At 53.1% G+C, this 21,540-nt stretch overlaps 1 protein-coding gene and 1 long non-coding RNA gene across 9 annotated transcripts in view; one reads left to right on the plus strand and one right to left on the minus strand.

Moving 5' to 3' along the window:
• The first annotated feature begins 10,243 nt into the window (after positions 1 to 10,243).
• PAX5 (paired box 5) overlaps positions 10,244 to 21,540 on the plus strand; it is a 204,471-nt gene continuing 193,174 nt past the window's right edge. For 3 of the 8 annotated variants that reach the window (XM_054501476.2, XM_054501477.2, XM_054501478.2), the window contains exon 1: positions 10,250 to 10,699. In XM_054501476.2, the coding sequence (XP_054357451.1) occupies positions 10,654 to 10,699 (46 nt within the window). In that variant the 5' untranslated portion in view covers positions 10,250 to 10,653. Of the gene's footprint in view, positions 10,700 to 16,923; positions 18,120 to 18,812; positions 19,014 to 21,540 lie in introns of those variants that run through there. The other 5 variants (XM_054501474.2, XM_054501475.2, XM_063650452.1 and 2 more) reach the window with 5 other exon arrangements.
• On the minus strand, positions 13,297 to 16,876 carry LOC129043996 (uncharacterized). The gene is made up of 3 exons (XR_008504583.1): positions 16,571 to 16,876; positions 15,577 to 15,752; positions 13,297 to 15,267 (listed from the first exon to the last, which is right to left on the minus strand). It is a non-coding gene; the product is annotated as an uncharacterized LOC129043996 (long non-coding RNA).

Raw genomic sequence — 21,540 nt, forward strand, 5'->3', positions numbered from 1 at the left:
CTCTCTTTCAGTGCTGGAAAAGGATACTTTAAAAATAAACACAATTTTTCAACTCATGAGTACTGTCGGCCTCTTCCTATACAAACCTGCATTCATACCTCCTGTCAAATGCTGGGCCATTGGCTCCTCTACCAAAGGAGAAATGCATTTAGGTTATCAAAAAAGGTTTTCTGCCAGGCACGGTAGCTCACACCTGTAATCTCAGCACTTTGGGAGGCCGAGACAGGTGGATCACAAGGTCAGGGATTTTAGACTAGCCTGGCCAACAAGGTAAAACCCCATCTCTACTAAAAATACAAAAATTAGCCAGGCATGGTGGCAGGCGCCTGTAATCCCAGCTACTCTGGAGGCTGAGGCAGGAGAATCGCTTGAACCTGGGAGGCAGAGGTTGCAGTGAGCTGAGATCATTGCATTGCACTCCAGCCTGGGTGACAGAGCGAGACTCTGTCTCAAAAAAAAAAAAAAAAAAGATTTTCTCTAAGCAGCACTGGGGAGTCCAAACCCATCCTAACAATACTTTGTGAAGCAAATCCCAGCTGTTATATCATTTGGTCCTCACAACTGCCATGAGAAATAGGTTGAGTGGGTGGCACTTATTCTCCCCATTTTACAGGTTAGCAAACTGAGGGGGCACAGAGGTGATGTCATGCTTCTAGGATGTGGTGAAGTGAGAGCTAGAGTCATGGGCTGCAGAGGACCAGTTCAGGGAGGATTTTACCGTCACCACATTTATTCATTCATCAGACTCTCAAATGAGCATTTTTATGTGCAAGTCCTGTGCTGTTTTGGGGTTGCAGAGAGAGATCAGACACTGTCTCAGTGCTTTCATGAGAGGAAGGGAAGAGGAAAAGGAGCCATGACAGTGTGACAAAGGCATTCGCATAAGTGTGGCACCCAGGGGAAGTCTGATATGCTCACTAGTGGAATAACCCTAGACACAGTGCAGACACAAAAGCCCACAAAAGCAGGCATAGTGACTCCTGCTCAGCCAGGGAGGCCAGCAAGAGAGTCTTGCAAATCTCCAAAGGAAGTTCAGATGTTCCCATGAGTGTTACCTGGGAGTAGCAAACCCTGGGGTGTGTAAGTGGATCAGACCTTAAGATTGCTGTAGGCTGGGCATGGTGGCTCATGCTTGTAATCCCAGCACTTTGGGAAGCCAAGGCAGGTGGATGGCTTAAGCCCAGGAGTTTGAGACCAGCTTGGACAACCTGGTGAAACCCTGTCTCTACAAAAAATACAAACATTAGCCGGGCATGGTGGCGCATGCCTGTAGTCCCAGGTATTCAGGAAGCTGAGGCAGGACAATCACTTGAGCATGGGAGATCAAGGCTGCAGTAAGCCATGGTGGGACCACTGCACTCCAGCCTGGGTGACAGAGTGAGACCTTGTCTTAAAAAAAAAAAAAAAAAAAAAGATTAATTCAGTCCTTGAGGACTCTGTTTCCTCAACTGGTCTCTTTCATCACCAGGGAATTCTCTCTATTCTCCTGCCTTGCCAGTTCTTAAATAAGCCAAGCATTTTCTCCCTCCAAGCCATTGCTCATCATATTGAACTGTTGGTCTGTAGCATCCTTTTCCCTTTCTTTTCAACTCACTCTTCCAGATCAAATGCTGCCTCCTTTAAGAAATCTTCATAGATTTCCCTAGCAGGAAGGGAGGACTCCACTTTTATTTTCCTAATTGTATATAATTAAAAGCCTGGGCCAGTTGCGGTGGGTCACGCCTATAATCCCAGCACTTTGGGAGGCCAAGCTGGGTGGATCACTTGAGGCCGGGAGTTAGAGACCAGCTTGGCCAACATGGCGAAACCCTGTCTCTACTAAAAATACAAAAATTAGCCAAGTGTGGTGGTGTGCGCCTGTAATCCCAGCTACTTGGGAGGCTGAGGCACGATAATCACTTGAACCTGGGAGTCGGAGGTTTCAGTGAGCTGAGATCGTGCCACTGCACTCCAGCCTGGGTGACAGAACAAGACTGTCTCAAAAAAAAAAAAGAAAAAAAAAAAAAAAAAGCTGGATCAAGTTCTTCCATGGATTAAAGGCTTATTTCTTCAGTGTGACTTTGAGCAACTTGAGGCAGGAGGCTCTCATCTCCCTCCAGGACTAAGCACAAGGCTGTCTTTGCTGAATAGAATTGAATTAAAATGAGAGGAAGGGGGCACATCCATTACCAAAGTCAGACTTTTTTTGGTCCTTTTGGGGCAAATCAGGAAGGGTTTATCAATATGGCTGCTGATACTTTGGGGATCTGGATGTTGCCAGCCTCACAAGTTCTAGTTCAGGGTGTTTAGACAGGTGTAGACCTGGTGAGTGGGGTAGGGGTCAGTGAATCACAGTGGCTTAGTCCTTGCTCTGAAAAAGCTTTTAAGCCAGTGTTTCTCAATGGATGGTCCAGGTACTTCCTGCATCCTACTCACCTGGAGAAGTTACTAGACATTCAGGTTCCAAGCTCGGTCTCATAGCACTAAACCAAGCTCTCTGGGGCTGAGGCCCAGGGATCTGTATGTGATTCTTCTCACACTGAAGTGTAGAAGCTACAGAATGACTTACTTCCAGAAAAGCTGGTGCCCAAAGGAGAAGTCCTGCCCATGGGAGCCAGGAGACTAGGAGGAGTGGTGAGAACTGGACACAGACACTACATCTCCAACCCATAAGGTAACAGGAAGGGTGAGCTCAGGGCTACGTGGCCTGAGCAGAGAATGGTGGCCACCAGCTGCGGCTCTGGGGGGGTCTTTACAGCCTGAGAGGATTTGGTAAAGTTCATGAGGAGCATTCCAGGCTGAGGGTGGTTGGTTTGCTTTTCCAGACTGAGGTTGTTGAGGGAACTTTGTGCAAACTTCCCGGGGAGAAAGTTCAAAAAAAAAAAATCCAAGAAACTGATGGAGAGTAAGCTTCGCTATGTTTCTCTCCTTTGGTCCTAGGGCCTTTCTCTTATTTCTTCCCTTTGGCCTGCGGGTCCATTTACTCCATATGGTAAGGGGAGAATATGTCTTAGCTGCTGCTCTGACAATCTTCATGAGGTACAGCAGGGGCCTGCCCACCCTAGCCATCTTCCTTCCTTTGTCCTATTCCTCAAACCATTGTGAATTCCTTCCCTCAGAAGCATTTGCCATTCCTACATTGTTCCCAAACCCTTGGGCAGCTCTTTTTTCAGTATTTTGCTTGTATGTTGATATCCAGTAGCCTCTTCTGCAAAGTGCAGATCTTAATTATGCCATCTGATCCTTATTTATCTAGCAAAGTCCTACTTACCCTTCAACACTCATCTCAGGTCACCCTCTAGAGATGTCCCCTCCAGGCTCCCCCTTTCCAGAGTCTGGCTTCAGTACCTTGCGCAGTTCTCCCAGATCTCTCTTTGCTTGCACACATCTTCACTCTCTTACCATCTAAGTCGAGGTTTGTTTCCCTTCTGGACAGGGCCTGGGGCTCAAGTGGCATTGTACTGTAGCTCCTAACCCAGGGCTGTGCACACCTTTCCAGGGTGGCTTCAAGGATCAAAGGATGTTGTGTGAGGCTTGCTGAAGGCATCTCTACAAATGTTCTTGCCCTCCTCCCTGGCTCTCATGACAGGGGAGGGTACTGAGCTGACTTCTTTGGCCAAGGGGGCAGGGAACACCAGTGACTCAGGCTTTCTGATTGGGTCTGGAGAAAGAGTGGAGGTCTATTCACTTGGGGTATGTGGTCCTTCAGGACCAAGGAGCATGACCCCGCCCCTCGCCACCCTCTCCCCTCCACGCCAGCTGGGATTCAGCTTCAGCCTGGGTGGCCAGAAGGGACAGAGTTTTCCTTTGGGTCTTGGAAGCTGCCCAGGTGGTACACCCAGGCACCCAGCCTACACAGAAGACCTCAGAGGAAATGGAGGAGCCAAACGCTCACTAAATGGGCTTTGGTGAAAGGAGCCAAGACAAAACCCAGCTCTGAGCTTAATTAAAAAGAGTGCTTAGTCCTTCCCCCAACAAATGCAGATTCCCCACAAAGAAGAACAGGAACTCAGTGGCCAGGAAGACCCACAGCCTTATAAACAAGCACTTTGGGCTGTGTAGGGCAGCTCCGCTATGATCTGATACAATGACTATTGTCAAGGAGGGCTGTTTTTCCATGTTTTTGTATCCTTTTCTTCACATTTTCTTTTGCTACCTAATTTCATGCATCAGAGGTCAAAAGACAAAAGGTCAGGCCTGGTTTAGAGGCAGCAAACTCCCCACCACCAAGAACGTGTGTCCAAAAGAGCGCTTTGAGGCACCGCCTGCAGACACCGGCAGGTTTTCATCCCTGATTCTCTTTTGTCACTTCATGGGGTACATGAGTCTACGTGCAAATTGCATGAGAAATGAGACACCAACTGCTGTACCAAATTAGGAAAAAATTCACTAAACTGTTTCCATCTTATACTTTGTTTATAAGAATTTGTACCTAACAAGGAAAAGCCCATCTTTAAACTCTCAGCCTGCCTATGGTAGAGAACTTTACACACACACAGGCATATGTATATAAATATATACATACATAAAATATATATACATATACACACATATATCCTGTAAAAATAAAATCTGAGTACATATTTCTTAATTGTTTTGCTGGGAAGATTTATAAAGATCTGTCCAGAAAATTACCAATACTTGTTCTAAAGATTGTTTTAGTTGAAAGGATAGCAGCATTTCAGTATGAATAATTTAGCATGATTATTTTGGTATGTATTTAGTATGAATATTTTGTCCTCAGACTGCAAATCTTTCCAATGTCTCATTTTGGATTCTTAGGTAATAGTAGATTGCCGGAGTTTCCTTATGTGATAGGTCCACACTATGTGTTTATAAAGAGGATACAATGTCATGATTTCCCATTAGAAATATTTTCATGATTTAGGGGGATAATGACTTCCTGATTCTATGTTCATAAGCTCCTCATATTAGATATTTCAAATGGTTTTCATCCGACTGAAAATAAATTAGGGGATATCTTTAATTTTTCTTTGTGTAGAAGTTTTTTTTTTTTTTTTTTTTTTGTTTTTTTGGTAGATTTGCATTCAGTGCCAGAAGGCCCCTACCTCCAGTACAAAGTGAAGTTAAAGTTAAGGCTTTGGGAAGTGTCTCTGGTGATGGCTAAATACTGAGACTGGCTTCAGGGCTCATCTCAAAGGCACTTTGGCCCAAGTGTAGCTCATCTTTTCCATCTTACTGTGGGCTGGGTTGCTAAAGATAGCTAATCAGCAGCAAATCTGAAAGATTTTTAGAGCACAATTTTATTTCCGGCACGTTCTCAAATCCAGACTTCATATCCTGTAGTCCCCTGACCTTCCCAAAAGACTTCCCTCCCAAAAGAAAAAATAAAAATCAGCCCACAACCTGCCCTGAAGCTGAGGTATTCACTTGGCGATTTGCAGGTTCACATGGCCGGCTCCAGGGAAAGCACCCCAATCCTGGGGTGATCCTTTGCCACAGCTCTGAAGTTATTACAGAAAAATGGAGAATGAAGAAACGAGAATATTAAAGGGCCCACTTAAAGGCGCGCTTCACTTCCGTTTAACACTCTGATCTGCGTCCAAAACTAAAAAAATCGTTAAGCTTGTGCACTCACCCTCACTCAAAATCGCTTGTGCAGTAAGCTCTTTTATGTTCCAGTACTTCATGGAATCAAATTATATCACATTAAAATGTTATTAGTTTAAAACACATTAAATAAATGTAAGTCTGGGCCAACGCATGAATAGTTAAAGCTCACATTACACGGTGAAATAGAAGAAAAGGGGGTGAGGAGAGCCAACAGAACATCGTATAAATACTGATAGAAATAAAGCATCCTATGTGCAAACTTTCTTTAGCAAAATATGGTTTTATTACACTTATTATGGTATTGTTAAATTTGAAAAGAAATATAAAGAGAAATGAACTGATTTACGCTTGTTTTCAATGTTAAACAAGCAGAATGCCAGTAAATCTTTTCAATGCCCCATTTTGGATTCTTAGGTGAGAGTGGATTGCTGGGACGTGTTGGCAAATTTTAAATACAACTGATTGCCTGTTTTCCATATTCATATATTGCGAATGTAACTCCAGGAGAGTGAATTTTATCTCAAAATTCTCCAAGAGTTGCCTTCAAATAGCGTCTCTGTGCATATGCACACGGCATACACTTGACGTCTACCATGTGTACCTGTGCGCTGGAAACCAGTCGTGGAACTCAACTGAATTAGTGGATTTGAGTTGAAATGAACCCATCCAAACGACCCAGGTCTGCGCTCTTTGAGGCTTCTCTCAATAACATTTCTAATGAAAGCAAGAAAAGCAGTAAAGTAAAACAACAATAGTAATAACCCACCATGAGCACCAGGTTACCCGAACACAGACCCATCGCGTATTCTAGCGCAACCCAAGTATTTCCGGGTGGCGAGTCGCTGGCACATGGTGCCCCAGTGAGCCAGCACCCGGAGCTCGAAGCCCTGTAGGCGCAGAGGACCCCACTGCCAACTGAAATGGGTGTTTTGACCCAAACCAATCCTCAGCTCCTTTCTGCCGCGGGCGCCGCCTGAAACCCCGAGGCGACGGCTGGCCCGCGATGTGCGGTTTTTGCGCTCTGAGCTGGGGGAGTTGCAGGTGGAGAGGTGCACCCATCCATCCCGGCACCGCCCCTAGGCAAGCCCCAAGTTTATACCGCAAGGGACCAACTCGCCGCGACTCGGCGTCCACCCTCAATGCTGACACCATTCAGGCCCGGCAAACGAAGCAGGGCGGGGCTGGGCATTAGGGGCGCCGCCTGCCGAGGATGCGGTACCACGTGCGCGCTGTACGGACCCCGAATCCTGTGAGTCCGGATCCGGCCACAGGCTCTCTTAGAACTGGGCCCTCGGCTTTAGGGCGGGGCCTCTTCTTTGCCTCCTGCCTGGATGTCGGCTCCCACCCACGCTCTGCGCGAGCTCTGGAGCCGAGCCCCAGTGCCAGAGTCGTTCCCCGCGGCTTCTCCCAGGGCTCGCACAGAGGGAGGCCCAGCGGCGGACGGCGATGGCCCAGCCTTTGCTAGATTCCGGGCTAGGGGTCTGGGGAAGAGGGGAACCGGGCCGGAAATGAGCACCAGTTCGGGCTCCACGAGCCCTGGAGCCCCAAACGATGTTTCCTGGCTGAGTTAAAGAGCCCGACCTTGGCCCCTCGCCTGGCGACTTCGGCCTCCCCCTCCCTTGCCCGCAGCGTCTTAGCTGGAGGGCAGCTCGCAGCGTGCCTAGGCCAACCCCTTCTGCGTCTCTTTTCTTTTCCTGTCACTCTCTGTTCTCGGTTTCTGCTTTCTCCTTCTCACAGAATGCCAGAGCGCGCAGGGGCCTGGAGGAGCTTCCGCACCAGCCCCTTTTCTGGGCCTCCAATTTGCCTTCCCCACAGTCTAGTCTCCCCCGTTCCATATTTCTTTCTGTATAGATTCTGCTCGTATTTCCTCGCCGATTGAGCCAGCATGTGTCTCTGCCTCTAAATCTTCTCCCTCGTGTAACATTAAACAAACCAAGGTGTGTTGAGCTGGAGAAGTCCTGGCAAAGTGGACAGAAGGAATGGCTTATTCTGTCCTGGGGACATTTCCGGTCACTATAGTTCGGTTTCCCCTTGAGGCGGCGCCAGCGCCGGTTCCGCCCCGCAGGCCGCTGCTACGAAGGCGCCCGCTCGCTGTCTCGCTCTCTGGCGGCGTCTGCATGTGTTCGGATGTGGGCACATGTATCTGTGCTTGCAAACCAGGGCGGGCTCTCCAAACCGAAAGCTGCGCGGAGTTGGGTTTCTGGGATTCTAGGGCAGCGGGCAAGGGAGATGGGGGATTTTCCCGGGATCCCGACGCCCATCTGAGCCTAGACTCCCCGCGTTCTGGCACCTTGTCCCGTATCTCTAGGGCCGCAGTGTCAATTCCGTGTCCTCCGAAGTGGTTCGTCACCTGCTCAGCCGCAGGGAGCCACTCCCTGGGCCAACGCTGCGGGAGTCCGGACGGTCCGAAGCATGCTGGCCAGGCGCAAGGGGAGACCGACTCACAGGGGACAGGGTGGGCAAGGGGACGGCGGCTGGGCCTCGGTACCCAGCGAGGGGGGCTCGGTGATTCTGACCCAGCATCGGCGCCTCTCGGCCCGCGAGGTTTTGACGACCAGCGGGCGCCCCCTCGGGAACCACAGTTGTTTCCCGCTGGTCTCCAGCGTCCAGAGCGCGAAGCGGCGGAGCACGGCGAACCTACGATTCGTGATGCTTGGCCTAATCCTCTGCCCTTCATGGGTGCGGGCAGGAACGGAGTAGTGGCTGATGTCCCCTCCCTAATCCTAAAGCCCCACAAAAGCCAAAATACACATGCAAACTCTCACCAAAGCATCTCACAAACACAAAAACTAAAGCCAACACATGAAAATATAACCCCAGCCCCCATCAAAACGTACAGCTCAAAAAAATAAAATTCAAATCGAAGGAAACAAAACACACACAACACGAAATTCCCTAAGGCAACACACACACAGACGACACCCACTCACACCAAATCAAAACACATCTAAACACTGTGGAGAAGGAAAAGCCTTACAAACGACACACAAAAAGACAGCCTACAAGGACAAAGTACAAAATCACACAAAATCAAAACTCACCCCAAAGACCAGGACTTACAGAGCAAAACCCGCTAAAATCAATCCCACGAAAAAACAACACGCAAAACACCCGAAACAAAAGAATATCCCATGGATAAATGAAAACTCACAGAAAACAAACAAAAACAAAACAAACCCTCTAAATGGAAACAACAACAACAACAAAACACCAACACCCCCCGCCCCCAGCCCGGGGTGAAATGTCAATTCCGGGAGGGCTTTTGATCTCCGGGCGCGGACAGGCCGCTCCTCCCAGGCGCTGCCTCCCGGCGCGGGCGAGGCGGGAGGGCGGGAAGCCTGGGCTGGGGCTGGGCTGCGGAGGGAAAGAGTCGAGCGCTCGGAGATGGCCAAAAATCAAATCGCGGGGTAGGGACACGGGCCCGCAGGCTGCAGGGAGGAGGCGGTGCTGGGGAACTGCGCAGACCACTTGGTGGGGGGGCCGCTCGGGAATCCACAGACACATTTCCGATTGTGGCGAAATCTGCTCAGTGGATATGTGATGTCCAGTTGCCGCCGGGGGCCCCCCTTTCCTCGAGCTCTAGGCTCTTCTCTCTAGGTTGCGACCCAGCCTCGTGACCACCCCCTCCAAAAAACAAACAACACTCTTGCTGAGGACGATTCACTCTCCAAAACTGCCATTGTCCGGCGGGCCAGGAGTCCTCCTACGGAGCGCTCCCCCGCCCTGGAGAACATTTCCCCTGCGACCACCCCGCTGCAGGGCCCCACAGGCTTTCAGTGGCTAGGCCCAGCAGCTGAACTAACTCAAGGCTGGGGAGGGGAACAGGGAGGGGAGGCTTGAGTCTGGCCAGAAGAGAGAGGGCTGGACATGCCACACCTCTGCTCGGTCTCTCTGGATCTGATTTCCTCTCTGGAATCAAGTCCTGGGGCTCTGGGACTCCACAACGTCTCAGGGCTCGAGGGCAATGCGATTCCATTTATGGGCCGGGGTAAGGTGTCTGGAACTCCCGCCAATCTCCAGGAACTACTGAGATGTTCTGCTCTGCCCGGGTGCTCCAAAGCGGAAGCCCGGATTTCATCTCCAGTATTTCACAGCTTAACCTCCATGCTTTGGGCCAGAATGGAACTTGATGTGGGGAGGGGTTCTGGGACTAGGAGACTGGATGGGACCTGGGGGCTTTAGGGATCTGGTGCTGCCCTAGGGTCAGGGGCCCAGCAATAGTCAGGGCCCCAGCAAATTGGGGTGGGGATTGGATGGCTGGGAAGCCTGGGGTCGGGCGCCGCCCTAGGGGTGAATCCGAGTAAACCGGAACGTCCCCTCTGTGCCTGGCAACACTGCCAGCCTTTCCAACCCCTTTCAAAAGTACCTGCTTGGCTGAGCAGTTAATTTCTTTAAAAACAAAAACCCGGCCTGCGCCCCTCTAAGCAGCGGGGTTTGCACATGGAGATGTCACAGGCCCCGCGCACAGTGCAGAGGGCCGCGACCCCCAAGCGCATGTCTTAATAGAGGGTGCGGCTGGGAGGCCCGAGCTCCCGGGCTCGGCTTCGGTCTGCCCCTTCCCGTAGGTGCGCTGGCTAGCACCCGGCGCAGTCTGAAGCCTTCTTTCCCTCCCCCCCAACCCCTATAAAAGTCTGGGGCGGCGCGGCAGCAGCACTGCTGCTCTCCCGGCTTCCCGCTCTACTCCGGCCCGGCCAGGTCCGCCACGTCTGGCGCGCTGAGCAGGCCCGGCCGCGCAGCGCCTACCCTTTCCTCGCTCCGGGCCGGCAGTGCGGGGCGGCGCGCTGGGGGCGCGGCGTGTCTGGGGACATCTTGTGATGTTGGCGAGAACAGGACATGATCTCACATGGCGAGAAGCTCTTTAGTTCCTTAATCATTTCACGGTGCCTTCGGACGCTTTTTTTCCACCTAAAACGTTTAGTTTCAGCTCAGTGATCAGCTACCCCAGCTCGGCGGGGGAGCGGAAGGCTTGAATTATTCCGACCTGTGAGCGGCCCCTGGCACCAAAAAAAAAAAAAAAAAAGAAAGAAAGAAAGAAAAAAAAGGCACAAAAAAGTGGAAACTTTTTTCCCTGTCCATTCCATCAAGTCCTGAAAAATCAAAATGGATTTAGAGAAAAATTATCCGACTCCTCGGACCAGCAGGACAGGTAGGACCGCGATACGGGCTCCAGAGGTGCAAACTCCGGGACACAGCCAGGCCCTGGTCCCCACGCAGGGTGACCCTGGAGGAGGAGGGGGTGTGCCGCATTTTCGTAGAGACTAACTGCGGCGTGTTTGTTATGTGTTTTCACCTATCTGTTCACACACTTCTGCATCAGTCCAAATATCTGTGAGTTTGTCTGTGTTTTTCTCTGTTTCTGAATGTTCATGCTGGTGTCCTTCTGGGGGTCTGCAAGTTAGGGTCTGTGTGTTTATGTAAGGGACTCAGTGTGTGCATTACAGTATATGTATTTTTAAAAGATATAAAAATATATGAGTTTGTGTCCAAAAGTTTGTTTGCCTGTGTGTGTGTGTGTGTATCTTTATACTCGTGGGGTATTTGTGTGTGTTTATAAGTTAGTACTTGTGTGTATATTCTTTTGGGTATCCAAAATGTGTGTCTACTATGAGTGTTATTTATGTAATTGGGAAATATCTGAGTGTACATCCACTATTTTAAGGGTCTGCATTCACCTGTTATATCCCAAGTGATTTTTGGAAGTGAGAAAGAGGTGGCTACACTGACCTTTCCATTTTTGGATGTCAACGGCTGTCCAGTGCACACATGCCAGTGTTCACATTGTGTCTCTAGGCAAACTCCTAGACGTGGGTCTGGGGCCTATGGAGATCTGTGGTGTTTAGCATGTGCATTGTATGGCCCAGTTTCCATTCTATTGGGAGATAGGACCAGGAATGAAGGTGTGAATTCAGGGCTTGTAGCCTCTTGGTGTGCAGTGAGCACTGTTGAGGCTACCATTTGTACAAACAGGTCTCCTGTGGCAGGCACAACCTTGCAGATGAGAGCGGACACCTGTAGGGTTAGTTGTGACATTTCTAGGGACCCCCAGCCTACATTCACTTTCACCTAGACAAGCCTCTGACACTGGCGTGTGTATTTGTGTGTACACACAGACACACACACACTGTGTCCTCAGGTTTTATCCTGTGGGTGCCGTTCCAGTGGAGGAGAGCACAGTGGGTGGATGCATGTGCATAGTCTGGGCATTCAGCTCTAGTGCCTGTATGCACACAGGCCTCACCGTGTGCCTCCCACAGGCCTGAGAAGTAGGTAGCAGGATGTGTTTATGTCTGAGAGGAGATAGCAGGGACAGTAGGCCTCCATCTGCCCTGAGGCATGAATTAGGTATGGGGGGCTTCTTTCACTCACTAGGCCACTGTGTAACTCCCACACAAACACTCTCCTGGCCCTGGCAAGAAGCCTCCTTCCCCCATCTCTGTGCCCTCTGAGAACCCCCAATCTCTACTCCAGCCTCAAATAGAAGCCTAAGAGCAAAAAGGATAAACTTAGACCGCAAGCCCAGGACAACTCCTGGAGCATAACTGTGTTTCCAAAATTGTGGCTGAAGAGAAGTGAGGGCAGAGATCTGAGGCAGAAGAGTGCTCCCAGGATGAGGGCTCAGGAAAAGGTACCTGGAAACTCCTCTTCTCCATTCTCAATTCTCAGAAGGCCCTTCTCCCTGGCAGTGGGCTTCTCAGCAGATGGACTTTCAGAGAGACCTGAGCCTGGAAGTGGGTGTTGTGAATGTGTGGGGAATGAGGCGGGGATGTGTGAGTATCGTGGAGAGGGTCTGCGCAGTCCTCAGGCTGGCTCTCCCGACAACCTGTCTAGAAGAATGTAATTCATGGCGGTCGATGGGCTCTTTGATTAGTTCAATTGCCTGAATAATCATTTAATCAATAAAGCATTTCATTCCTCTGCATAGCTGGACTGGGTGGGGCTTGGGGTGGGGTGAGATAGGGGAGCCCTAGTCTGGCCAAGCCTTAAGATCTAGAGAGCCACGCCCCCTCCTCACTGATGGGTTGGGGAAGAGCTGCCTGCCTGGAAAAGGGCAACAGTTCAAGTGAGACTGCACTTCCATCTGTCCACTCCAGCCTGGGTCAGGGCTGGAGAAGAGAGGGAAGCTGAGAAGCTGTCCAAGCTGGTGCTCAAAGGGTTGTCCAGGTCTGGTTCCTATGAGAGCTTCTTCCTTCTCCCAACTTCTAGGTATTTCATGGGCCAATAGACTTCCTTTTTCTTCCTTCAGAACCATATTCCATTTCTTACCCCAACCTCAGTTTCCCTATCTGCCCAATGGGGAGGGAGGGTGTCCTTCTGGCTCTAAGCCCAAAATAAGGTCAGGTCAACACTAAGCAGGGAGCCACTTAAGGACCTTCTCCTCTAATGTCTTCCTTGCTGTAGGGAAAGGAAACACAGAGGTTCAGAGAGGGGCGGGGACTTGTAGGAGATCATAAAGCATGAGTAATGGAGGGAATAGGAATGGAAGGTGACCTCTCTGCCCTTAGACCTCCTGTTGCTGCTTGGAGAAGAGACAGATTCCCCCCTGTCTCCATGGACCCCCTTGGAGAAAAACTACTACTTGGGCAAGTAGTAGTCTCTCCTTGACATGGGAGCCCTTGAGTCCTTAGATCCAGGCAGATCTGGATGGATTGAATACTTTCCCACTGGGCATTGGCATCCAGTCTCACAGTTCTGGAATGAGCCTGGGATGGAGTGATAGATATTAATAACCCCCATCCATGAAGCTTCATCTCACAGAGCCTAAGAAGTCACATCTCAGGGTTTGTTCTCTGTATTAAACAAACGGGGAAGCAGAGGCTTTAAAAGGGGCTGCCTGTCTCAAGTCTTTGGGAGAGAGAGTAGTCCCAGTGCCCCTGGCCTGCAGGACATGCTGGTAATGATAACACACCCCGACTAAGGCGGTTTTACACGATTCTTGAAAAACCTGGTTAAATTCTCATTTTTTCTCCATCCTCTTCAAGAACTCCTGAAAACAGAGACAGGTCAAATAGAGCAGACTCCTGATCCAGGGGCAGGAATCACATAGGAATCTGCTGTGCCTCGACTTGCTGTATAATTTCAGGTCAATTTCTTTCCCTCTGATACTTAATTTTTTTTTATTTTTTGAAAATGAAGTTTAGAGAGAACCCAATGGGTTGAGATAGCCATGCTGGCAGCATCCCTGATCTTTCCAGAACTGAGCAAACAGTCTGAGCCCTATTGGGCCTCACTTTGTCAGAAGCAAGAACAGGGAAATGGGCTGGACTTGGGTTGAGGGAGTCGATGTCAGGCTAATAGAGCACTGTAGCAGCCCCCACATCCTGAAGCCGCGGTAATGCAGTGCGCTGGGAGGCGTGGAAGGGGAAGCCGGGAGGGGGTGTGTCCCCAGTGAAGAGAGGTCTCTGGCTTCTCAAACATTATTCTCAATGGGCTGTCTTTCAGTACTAAAACTTTCAAAGGCAATTCGGTTCACATAAATTGAGTTTCTTCCTGGATAGTTTCCTTTCGCCGTCTCCTGCCCCCAGCGCCTAGCACAGGGCCCGGCCCAAAACCCTGTTACTGGGAGAAAGAAAGCGCATCACTGTAGATCAGAGCGAGGCCCGACTGCGTTGAGAGCTGCGGTGAGACCAGCCCCTGCTAGTCTCGCTCTCCTGGACCCAGGCTGCGGCTCGTGGGCGTTCAGAGGCAGGACTGAGCCGCAGTAGCCCGGCTCCACCATGGACTTGCTGTGCAGCCTCGAGCTAGTCACGTAACCTCTCTGGGCTGTCGTTTGGTGACCTGTAAGGCTGGGCTAGGTGGTCACGGTATCAGGTCCGGTCGCGCCTTTTGGGGTTGGAACTTCCCAGAGGCCGCCCGCTCGGGTGGTGATGAATCACCCCTATCCAGGGGAAATTCCTTCCCCCAAGAACGCCGCGAGTTGCGGGAAGCGGCTGCTCTGGGTGCACAGGTAAGACGGGTCCTGTGTGTGCCACGCAGCAGAACACTGTCCCGAAGCCGAACACCTACTGTGTGAAAGGGGGAATCGGCGCTACTCCTGCTCGGGCCGTGCCCCGGGGATTCTATGCAAGCCTCACGGGTATCTGAAGGAAAACCTGCGTGTGCGGGCATATTCCAGCAGAGTTCTTCGATTTGGCAGCATCGCCCCTCCCCCACGATCCCGAGAGCGGCTCTGGAGAGGCGCTTTTGAGAAAGGTTTCCAGCCCGCAGCCTTTCTTCTACCCCAGACTTGCTGTGTGACTTTGGACAAGTCGTATCCTGCCTCTGGGCCTCGGGTTCTGCACCCGTGAAATGGAGAAAGCATAGCTTCGAGGCCCTTTTAGCTCTAAGATTCTAGAGAACCTGGGTTTGTAGGCCTGAGCTCAGCAAGAGAGGCTGGGGGTGGGGGTGTCACTAGCTGCATCCCTCAGGGCGTCCAGCACTCCCGCCTCTCCAGTAGGTGTGCAAGCCGCCATGTTGAGTCTGGGCCGAGGATCTGAATTCTGGTCATTTCCGACCCACTGGGCGCCATCAGGTGAAGCCAGTGCGGGAAGTCTATTCCATCCCGGTCCCTCTCTGCTGTTGCGATCTTCCTGCTCCAAGGCCGGGGGTGAAAGGGGAAGATCCGGACAGGCGGGGTTCCAGACAAAGAAGAGATAACGCTGCCACTCCACCCCGGCGCGCACTGCAGCCTCCTGGGTCTCCAGAGGCCCGCCTGGGGCCGTTTTCCGCAGCTGTGCCCTGGTGGGGGGTGGGGACGGGTGTCAGCGCCGGAAACTTGTCTACTGGTCAGGGACAGCTGGTTGTGGAACAGGGACAGAAGGTGGGCCCAAGAGTCGACCCCAGTGTAGGAGTTTGAGAAGTAGAGCATGAGTAGAGAGAAGGCAGAGGAAGGGAAACCGAGGCAGAGAATAAAACAAGAGGATAACCCAGGAATCCTCCCATGATCAGCCTGTACTCTGTCTTCCTTACAAGCCCAGTCCTGGAGCAGGCATCTCAAAGCCCTTGTTTTGGTGGATTTATGTTTAATATTAGCGGATCATCACTCACGAAATAGAAAGTGAGTCTTCGGACCACTCCCATGAGTTGCTGGGGCAAGGGAATCCTCAGCGTCGTTCTTGTGCCAGGGCCCAGATGGCTCACAGAACTATAGCTTCCTGGGTGAAGAATGACTGTCACACGCTTCCTTTTCAAGGTCCAGTTTCTTTGATTGTTGTCTCAGAGCCCTAAAACCCACAAAGAAACGGACTCGCTAGTCAAAGTTCCCTTCTGTAGCAAGAGAGTTCTGCTACAAATCTATCCATTTTGTCTACATAGGGACGGAGGGAAGGTCGGGTTTTCCCGTCAACTGGAAGCTGCCGCATTGCAGCGCGCCTGGCCGCTTTGCTTGACCCTTGCAGATAGAATGCGCCCTTCCACCCGCCCGCTTCAGGGACCCTTATTAGCCCTGGACGGGATTCGGTTCATTCGGTTCTCAAGAAGCCTCGAGCCGGGTGCGGAATTACTCCGGTGGACAGAAGCGCAACACCAGCTCCCAAAGCGTCTGGCAGTTCCTGATCTGAGGCAGGAAAGAGGGCCAGCCACTCTGCTTGGGCAACCTGGCCCAAAGCCTTAGCCCCTTCACCCAGGTGCGCCCTGGTGCGCCCCAGTTACTAACTTTAAAGGAGTGTGAGGTATTCTCCCCCTTCCCCCAACGTCTCTGCCTTTGGTTAATGCAGCATTAAGGGCCCTGCAGGTGGAGTGAGGGAGGAGGGTGGACGACGAGGAGCCAGTGGTGGTTTAGTAGGTACTTGATAAAATTAGGAAATAAAATTAGGAAATATTTCCGTGGAAGGAGCCTTCAGTAAAATCTAGTTAACCCCACTCTGCCCATTTTACAGATGAGGAAAGTGAGGTCAGAACTGGCAGATATGCACACACTCCGATGCACACACTCCGATCCCATCACGAGCCTGATGGTGCAGGATCTCTACTGCGCTCGTTGTCTTCCTCCAACATACAGTTTTTGTTTTTTGGTTTTTTTGGAGACTTCCCCCATTCTCACCCTTCACTCGGCTGCTCTCAAGCCTTGAGAGCGTCCCAGGATCCCAGCGTCGCGGTGGGGAGGTCCAGCCCGCGTGGGACCCTCAGCGGGACTCTCCAGGCACTGCTTGGGCCCCCTTCCCCCTCCCCACCGCCGCGATCCACTAGGCCTTAGTCCAGCGCGTTTGTCAATGAACGTGGCGCCGCCGCCTGGGCCCCGCCCCCCATTCTCTCCCATTGCCCAGGTATCCGCTAATCAGGCGGAGCCTGTGGGCTGCTTAGCCAATGGGGCGGTGTTTCGGGCCAGGGCCGGCTGACGCCACTCTGATTGGCTTGGTGGAGCGTGATTGGCAGGTTAGCCCCCGCCCCGCCCCCGCCCGGAGGGAGCTGAGCCCCGGGCGGCGCTGTCCACACGCAGCGGGTCCTGAAAGCGGCTCCGGGGCGGCGCGGTGGCGCACTGTGCGCGCCGAGCAGGCGGAGGGCTAGCGACGGCGGCGGCGGCGGCAACGCAGGCAGTCAGAGCCGGCTGCGGCTCCATCTCAGCCCCGGCAGCCCCGGCGGCCTTGGTGGCAGGGACCCTCTGCTCTCTCCTCTGTTCCTCACTCCACGCCTGGGGCAGGCACGGCGGCCGTCCCGGAAGAGGCAGCGGAAAGACAGTGGAACCAGACCCACGAGGGAGGGCGGCGGGGCTGGAAGAGTTGGTTGGCACGAGGTAGACACCCCGGCGAGGAATCGCTGGTGTCCCCGTTCCTGGTCTCAGCGATGGGTGAGCAGCGGGAGCCGCGGGAACTTTGAAGGCAGCGGGTCTCAGTGTTGGAGGGCTGCACGCTCCCGGGGACTCCGGAGTCGCGGCCCCAGCGTCAGGGGCGGAAGCATCTCCAAACCCGCCAGGACCCCGCGCTGCCGGAGAGGAAGTTCTTTGCAACTTCGTCGAAGACGTCGGAGAGCCAGTTGGAGAGAGGCGGAGGGGGCAAGTCCTAGCCCCAGAGACTCGGAGAAGCAGAGAAAGAAAGGATCTGGCGGAGACCGAGGGGTCGAGGAGGGACTTCAGAGGCATCGAGGCCGCGGAACCAGCCTGGCAGCCCTCGGGTCTCTCTGCCCCCTGAGTGAAGTCAAGGGCCGAGTGTTCCGGCGGCCTCCTCAAAGCTGCTCCTACCCGGGGCCGGGGGCTGCTGGCTGTCCCAGAGGAGGACCCCTACGCTATGCCCCCGAAGCCGCGGGCGCCTTGGCCGCAGCTACCCCGGGCTGGGCCCGGAGCTGCCGCTTGAGCCAGCCAGGGAGGGAAGCCAGCCGGAGTTGGGCACCCGCTCCTAGCCGGGGTGCGCTAGCACCATTTCCCGCCTCTCAGCGCAGCTCCGGGCGGTCTCCAGCAGAGAGGTTCTGAGACAGACCCCGAAGCTCCAGCAGTGTTTTCTGAGCCCAGCTCGCACAGTGCCTGGCCTGGTGGCGCAGCTCCCTATCCGCCCTGGGCAGCCCCTTGGCGCCGGGAGGCGGCGGCGTGGGCCGGCCTGCAGTCTGGAGCGCCCCGATGGAAATACACTGTAAGCACGACCCGTTTGCATCCATGCATAGTAAGTAGGCGGCGAGCTCGCTTCTCTCACTCTCCCGCCGGGACCGGGTTGGGGGTGCCGGACCGTGGGTCAGGTACTGAGGCCGGAAGGATCTCCGACCTCTGCAGCCGCGCAGCTAACTTTGCAAAGTGCAGGGATCCCAGGCAGGGGACCTGAAACAACGCACTTGGCCGCCCGGGCTGAGGCACCTGGTCCGGGAATCCCGCCTCCGGCAACGCGGAGCGTGGGCAGCGTGCTGCAGCCTTTCAAGGCTCCGGCGGCGACATTTCAGCTCTTTCGGAGAACCCTGGCTTGGACCCGTAGAGGGCTCCGGGTCAGGCCAGTTGGAGGGCAGTAAGTTGTAGGGAGAGGCCAGTCAGAGTCTCAGACAGCGCCCCACACCCCTATTCCGATGGCGCCTTTTTCAGCCATGGGGCTGATCCAGACTGGCGCTTGGAGGGATAGTGGGGCCCTGACCCGTGTCTGTATGTGTGGAGGAAGAGGTTGAGAGCTAAGCGAGGACACCGGGGCTAGGGCTCCAAAGGCGTCCTGGAGTTGAGGAGGGGGCTTTGAAAAATCAAGGAAGTAGCGGTTTCTGAGTTCAGCTTCTGCTTAGGAGCCGGCCAGTGCATACACAGACCCTTAAAGACGCCACGGGGTCCTTCTCTGCAGGACGCCTTTTCTCATGGCTTCTCCCCTTTAAAAAAAGAGGATAAGAAACGAAAAAGAAAGAAAGAAAGAGGAAGCCAATTAGTTACCACGCAGGCACCCCCGCCTCTGAAAGACGCAGCGTGTGTAGGAGACGGGAAGGGTCATTTCTGGCGAGGGCAAGGCCGGCCTGGCTGCCTGGCCCGCAGGGATCCTGCCAATTCACCCATTAGCACAGCCTCCTGTGAGATGAGCGCTCCTCTCACGGTGAGTTAACGCCGGATTAGATTCGGAGATTTCAAGGAAATTCCAAGTGGAACGAATCGCGTTTCCTTTCTGTTGGCTGCAGAGCCAGGCTGGAGGAAGGTGCCAGGCGTTGGCAGCCTCGGCTCGGGTGCCGCTCGGGGTCTCTGAGGGCTGCAGTTCAGGGAGTTGCTCCCAGGCTAGGAGCCGTCTCCATACCTGGTCCCCCCACCCCGCTCCCCCCCACCCCAATAGCCTGGGATCCAGCTTTCCTAGCCGCAGGTCCCCTATTTAACAAAGGCAGCAGAGACCCGGCTGGAGTGAAGGTGAGCTTCCCAGGCGAGCATGTCCGTGTCTGCCACGCAGTGCTGAGTGGCCTGGCAAGCAGGGGAAAGCTTGTGTAGGCAGCCAGGGCTGGCTGCGGGAGGTCAGTTTCTCTTTGTGTCAATTTTCTGAGTCTGAAGTAATCCACCAAAGCGGTGGGAAGCTCTGTGCAGAGGAGCCGCCTGTTCTGGTCCCAGCCCAAACGATTCCTCAAGGTTTGGGGCCTGCGCCCAACCGGTTTCCAGTCTGTGGTGACCCCAGTGCCCTCCACAGCCTTTTCCGCCTCGGACTCCAGCCTGGCTCTGGGGAGGCTCTGATCTCGCAATGTAAGCCCAAAACAAACCAGTTGGGGCAATGCTCTGAGAGGTGAGCAAGCCCTTGGCTCAGCCAAGGAGCAACTGTGGGGACAGATGGGGAGCACCAGCTCCTGCGCTTCTCTCCTCACTGGTGGAAATCCACAGGCCCTCACTGTGTCCTTCCGCCCAGCGCTCCGTGGCCCAGAGGTTGTGCCCTAGCCCTTGGGGAGATAGCATCAGACCTGGTGGTCTCTCGGCTGAGCATCAGTGTGGAGAAGGCAGCTTCTTTCAGGTGCAGGTTAGCCAACCGCTAATGTCTGTGCCTCCTTGTCCGGCCTTCAATCGCCCCCTCCGTGGGGAGTGCTCCCTCCCATTTTCAATCTCCCTGGCAGCACAGTGGGTGCTGGGCCCCAGCCAGCCTAGCTTCCAGAGCTGGTGCAAGACCTTGGCTTCTCTGGAAGCACTCTCGGTTCTGAGGCCCAAAGCTGTTTTCTTGCCCAATGTAGGCCTGCTCTGGGGCCCCAACTTGCTAGCAATGGGGAGTAGGGGGCACAGTAGATCCTGGAAGGTGGCTGAGGTAGTAGAGGCTCAGATCAAGTCCCACCTCGTCACCTTCCTCCTGGCCCCGTCAGTTTCTTCTTCCTGTTACCTCTCCCTGCCTCCGTCCCCCTACCACTGCTTCCCCCCACCACTGCTTCAGAGCCAGATAGCTTCTTTGGAGAGGGGCAGGGACTTCCAGGAAATGGGCTTCTGAGTTTGGAGGAGTCCCCACCCACTATTCCAGGCTCATCATTTTCATCAGCACGATAACCTCCTGCTCTCTTCCTGAGCGGTTCCCCTAGGTATCTTTACCAGTTATAAAACACTCATAGCCAGGGTCCTACCTGAGGGTGGCCTAAACCTTCAGCTTCACCCATTTTACAGAATATGATATTGAGGTCAGAGAGACAAAAGGACTGACTCAAGAAGTTCACACTGGCACAGCTGGAGCTGGTTCTTGGGTCTCCCTGACCATCTGACAAAGGCATAAAAATGAAGCTTCAGAGGGTTCACAGAAGGGGAGACGGAGGGACTCAGATTCCAGAGAGAGGGCAGTAGGTATACACATATGCAAAACTCTCTCTCTGTCTAGTCTAACCATGTATATGTCTACTGCCTGACTCTCCACATGTATCGATACCATTAGGGAGACTTCTTCCCTGCCCTTTCCCTGTGCCCCTGTTTGCCTGTCCGTGTACCCCTTCATTCTTTCTGGTGCATCTAGGAAAAATTTTAATGATCCTGTGGGGTTCCTGGAGCTCAATCTGTGTCTGAGTCAGCAAAGACCCTTTCCCCAAAATCCTATGCTCAGCCATTGTCTTTGGGGGTGTTGGGAGGGCCTGTGGTGGGTAGCATGACCTTATCAGGGCCTGAGGAGCATCTGTGGAGGCCAGCCCTTTCCATACCAGAGCCACAAAGGCCTCAGGGGCCTCTGCAATTCAGTCTTTCTCTCCTCACTCCCTTCCAAACACTGCCCAGTCTGCCCTGTCCTGTGGTCTGTCTTTTTCTTGTATCTGTGGGTCTGTTTCCTGGTCTTCACCTGATTTGTTTGCCTGTCTCTGTGTCAGTCCCTCTTTCATGGGATGAGTCCTCACCTAATTGGAGTCCATAGGAAGTACAGGCTGGGACTTGGGTTCTCCAAGAAGATGCAGGGCCAGAGCTGGTGCCCCAGAAAACAAAGGTCATCTGTCTAGAGAAGTCCCCTGTCCTCCAGAAGCCCCTTCCTGGGCTTCCTCCATTTTCTCTTCTTATTGCCTCCTGCTGTGTGCCACCTTCACCTTTCTTTTCTTGGCCTATTCTAGCTTCTCCATTCCTTTTCCCTCTCCTCTGCCTGCCTAACCTGCTGCTTCCTTTCCAGGCTCTCTCTCTCCTGGTTGTCTGTCTCATTCAGT

This window comes from Pongo pygmaeus, chromosome 13, assembly GCF_028885625.2.
Source record: "Pongo pygmaeus isolate AG05252 chromosome 13, NHGRI_mPonPyg2-v2.0_pri, whole genome shotgun sequence".
In the NCBI taxonomy this organism is placed as follows: Eukaryota; Metazoa; Chordata; class Mammalia; order Primates; family Hominidae; genus Pongo; species Pongo pygmaeus.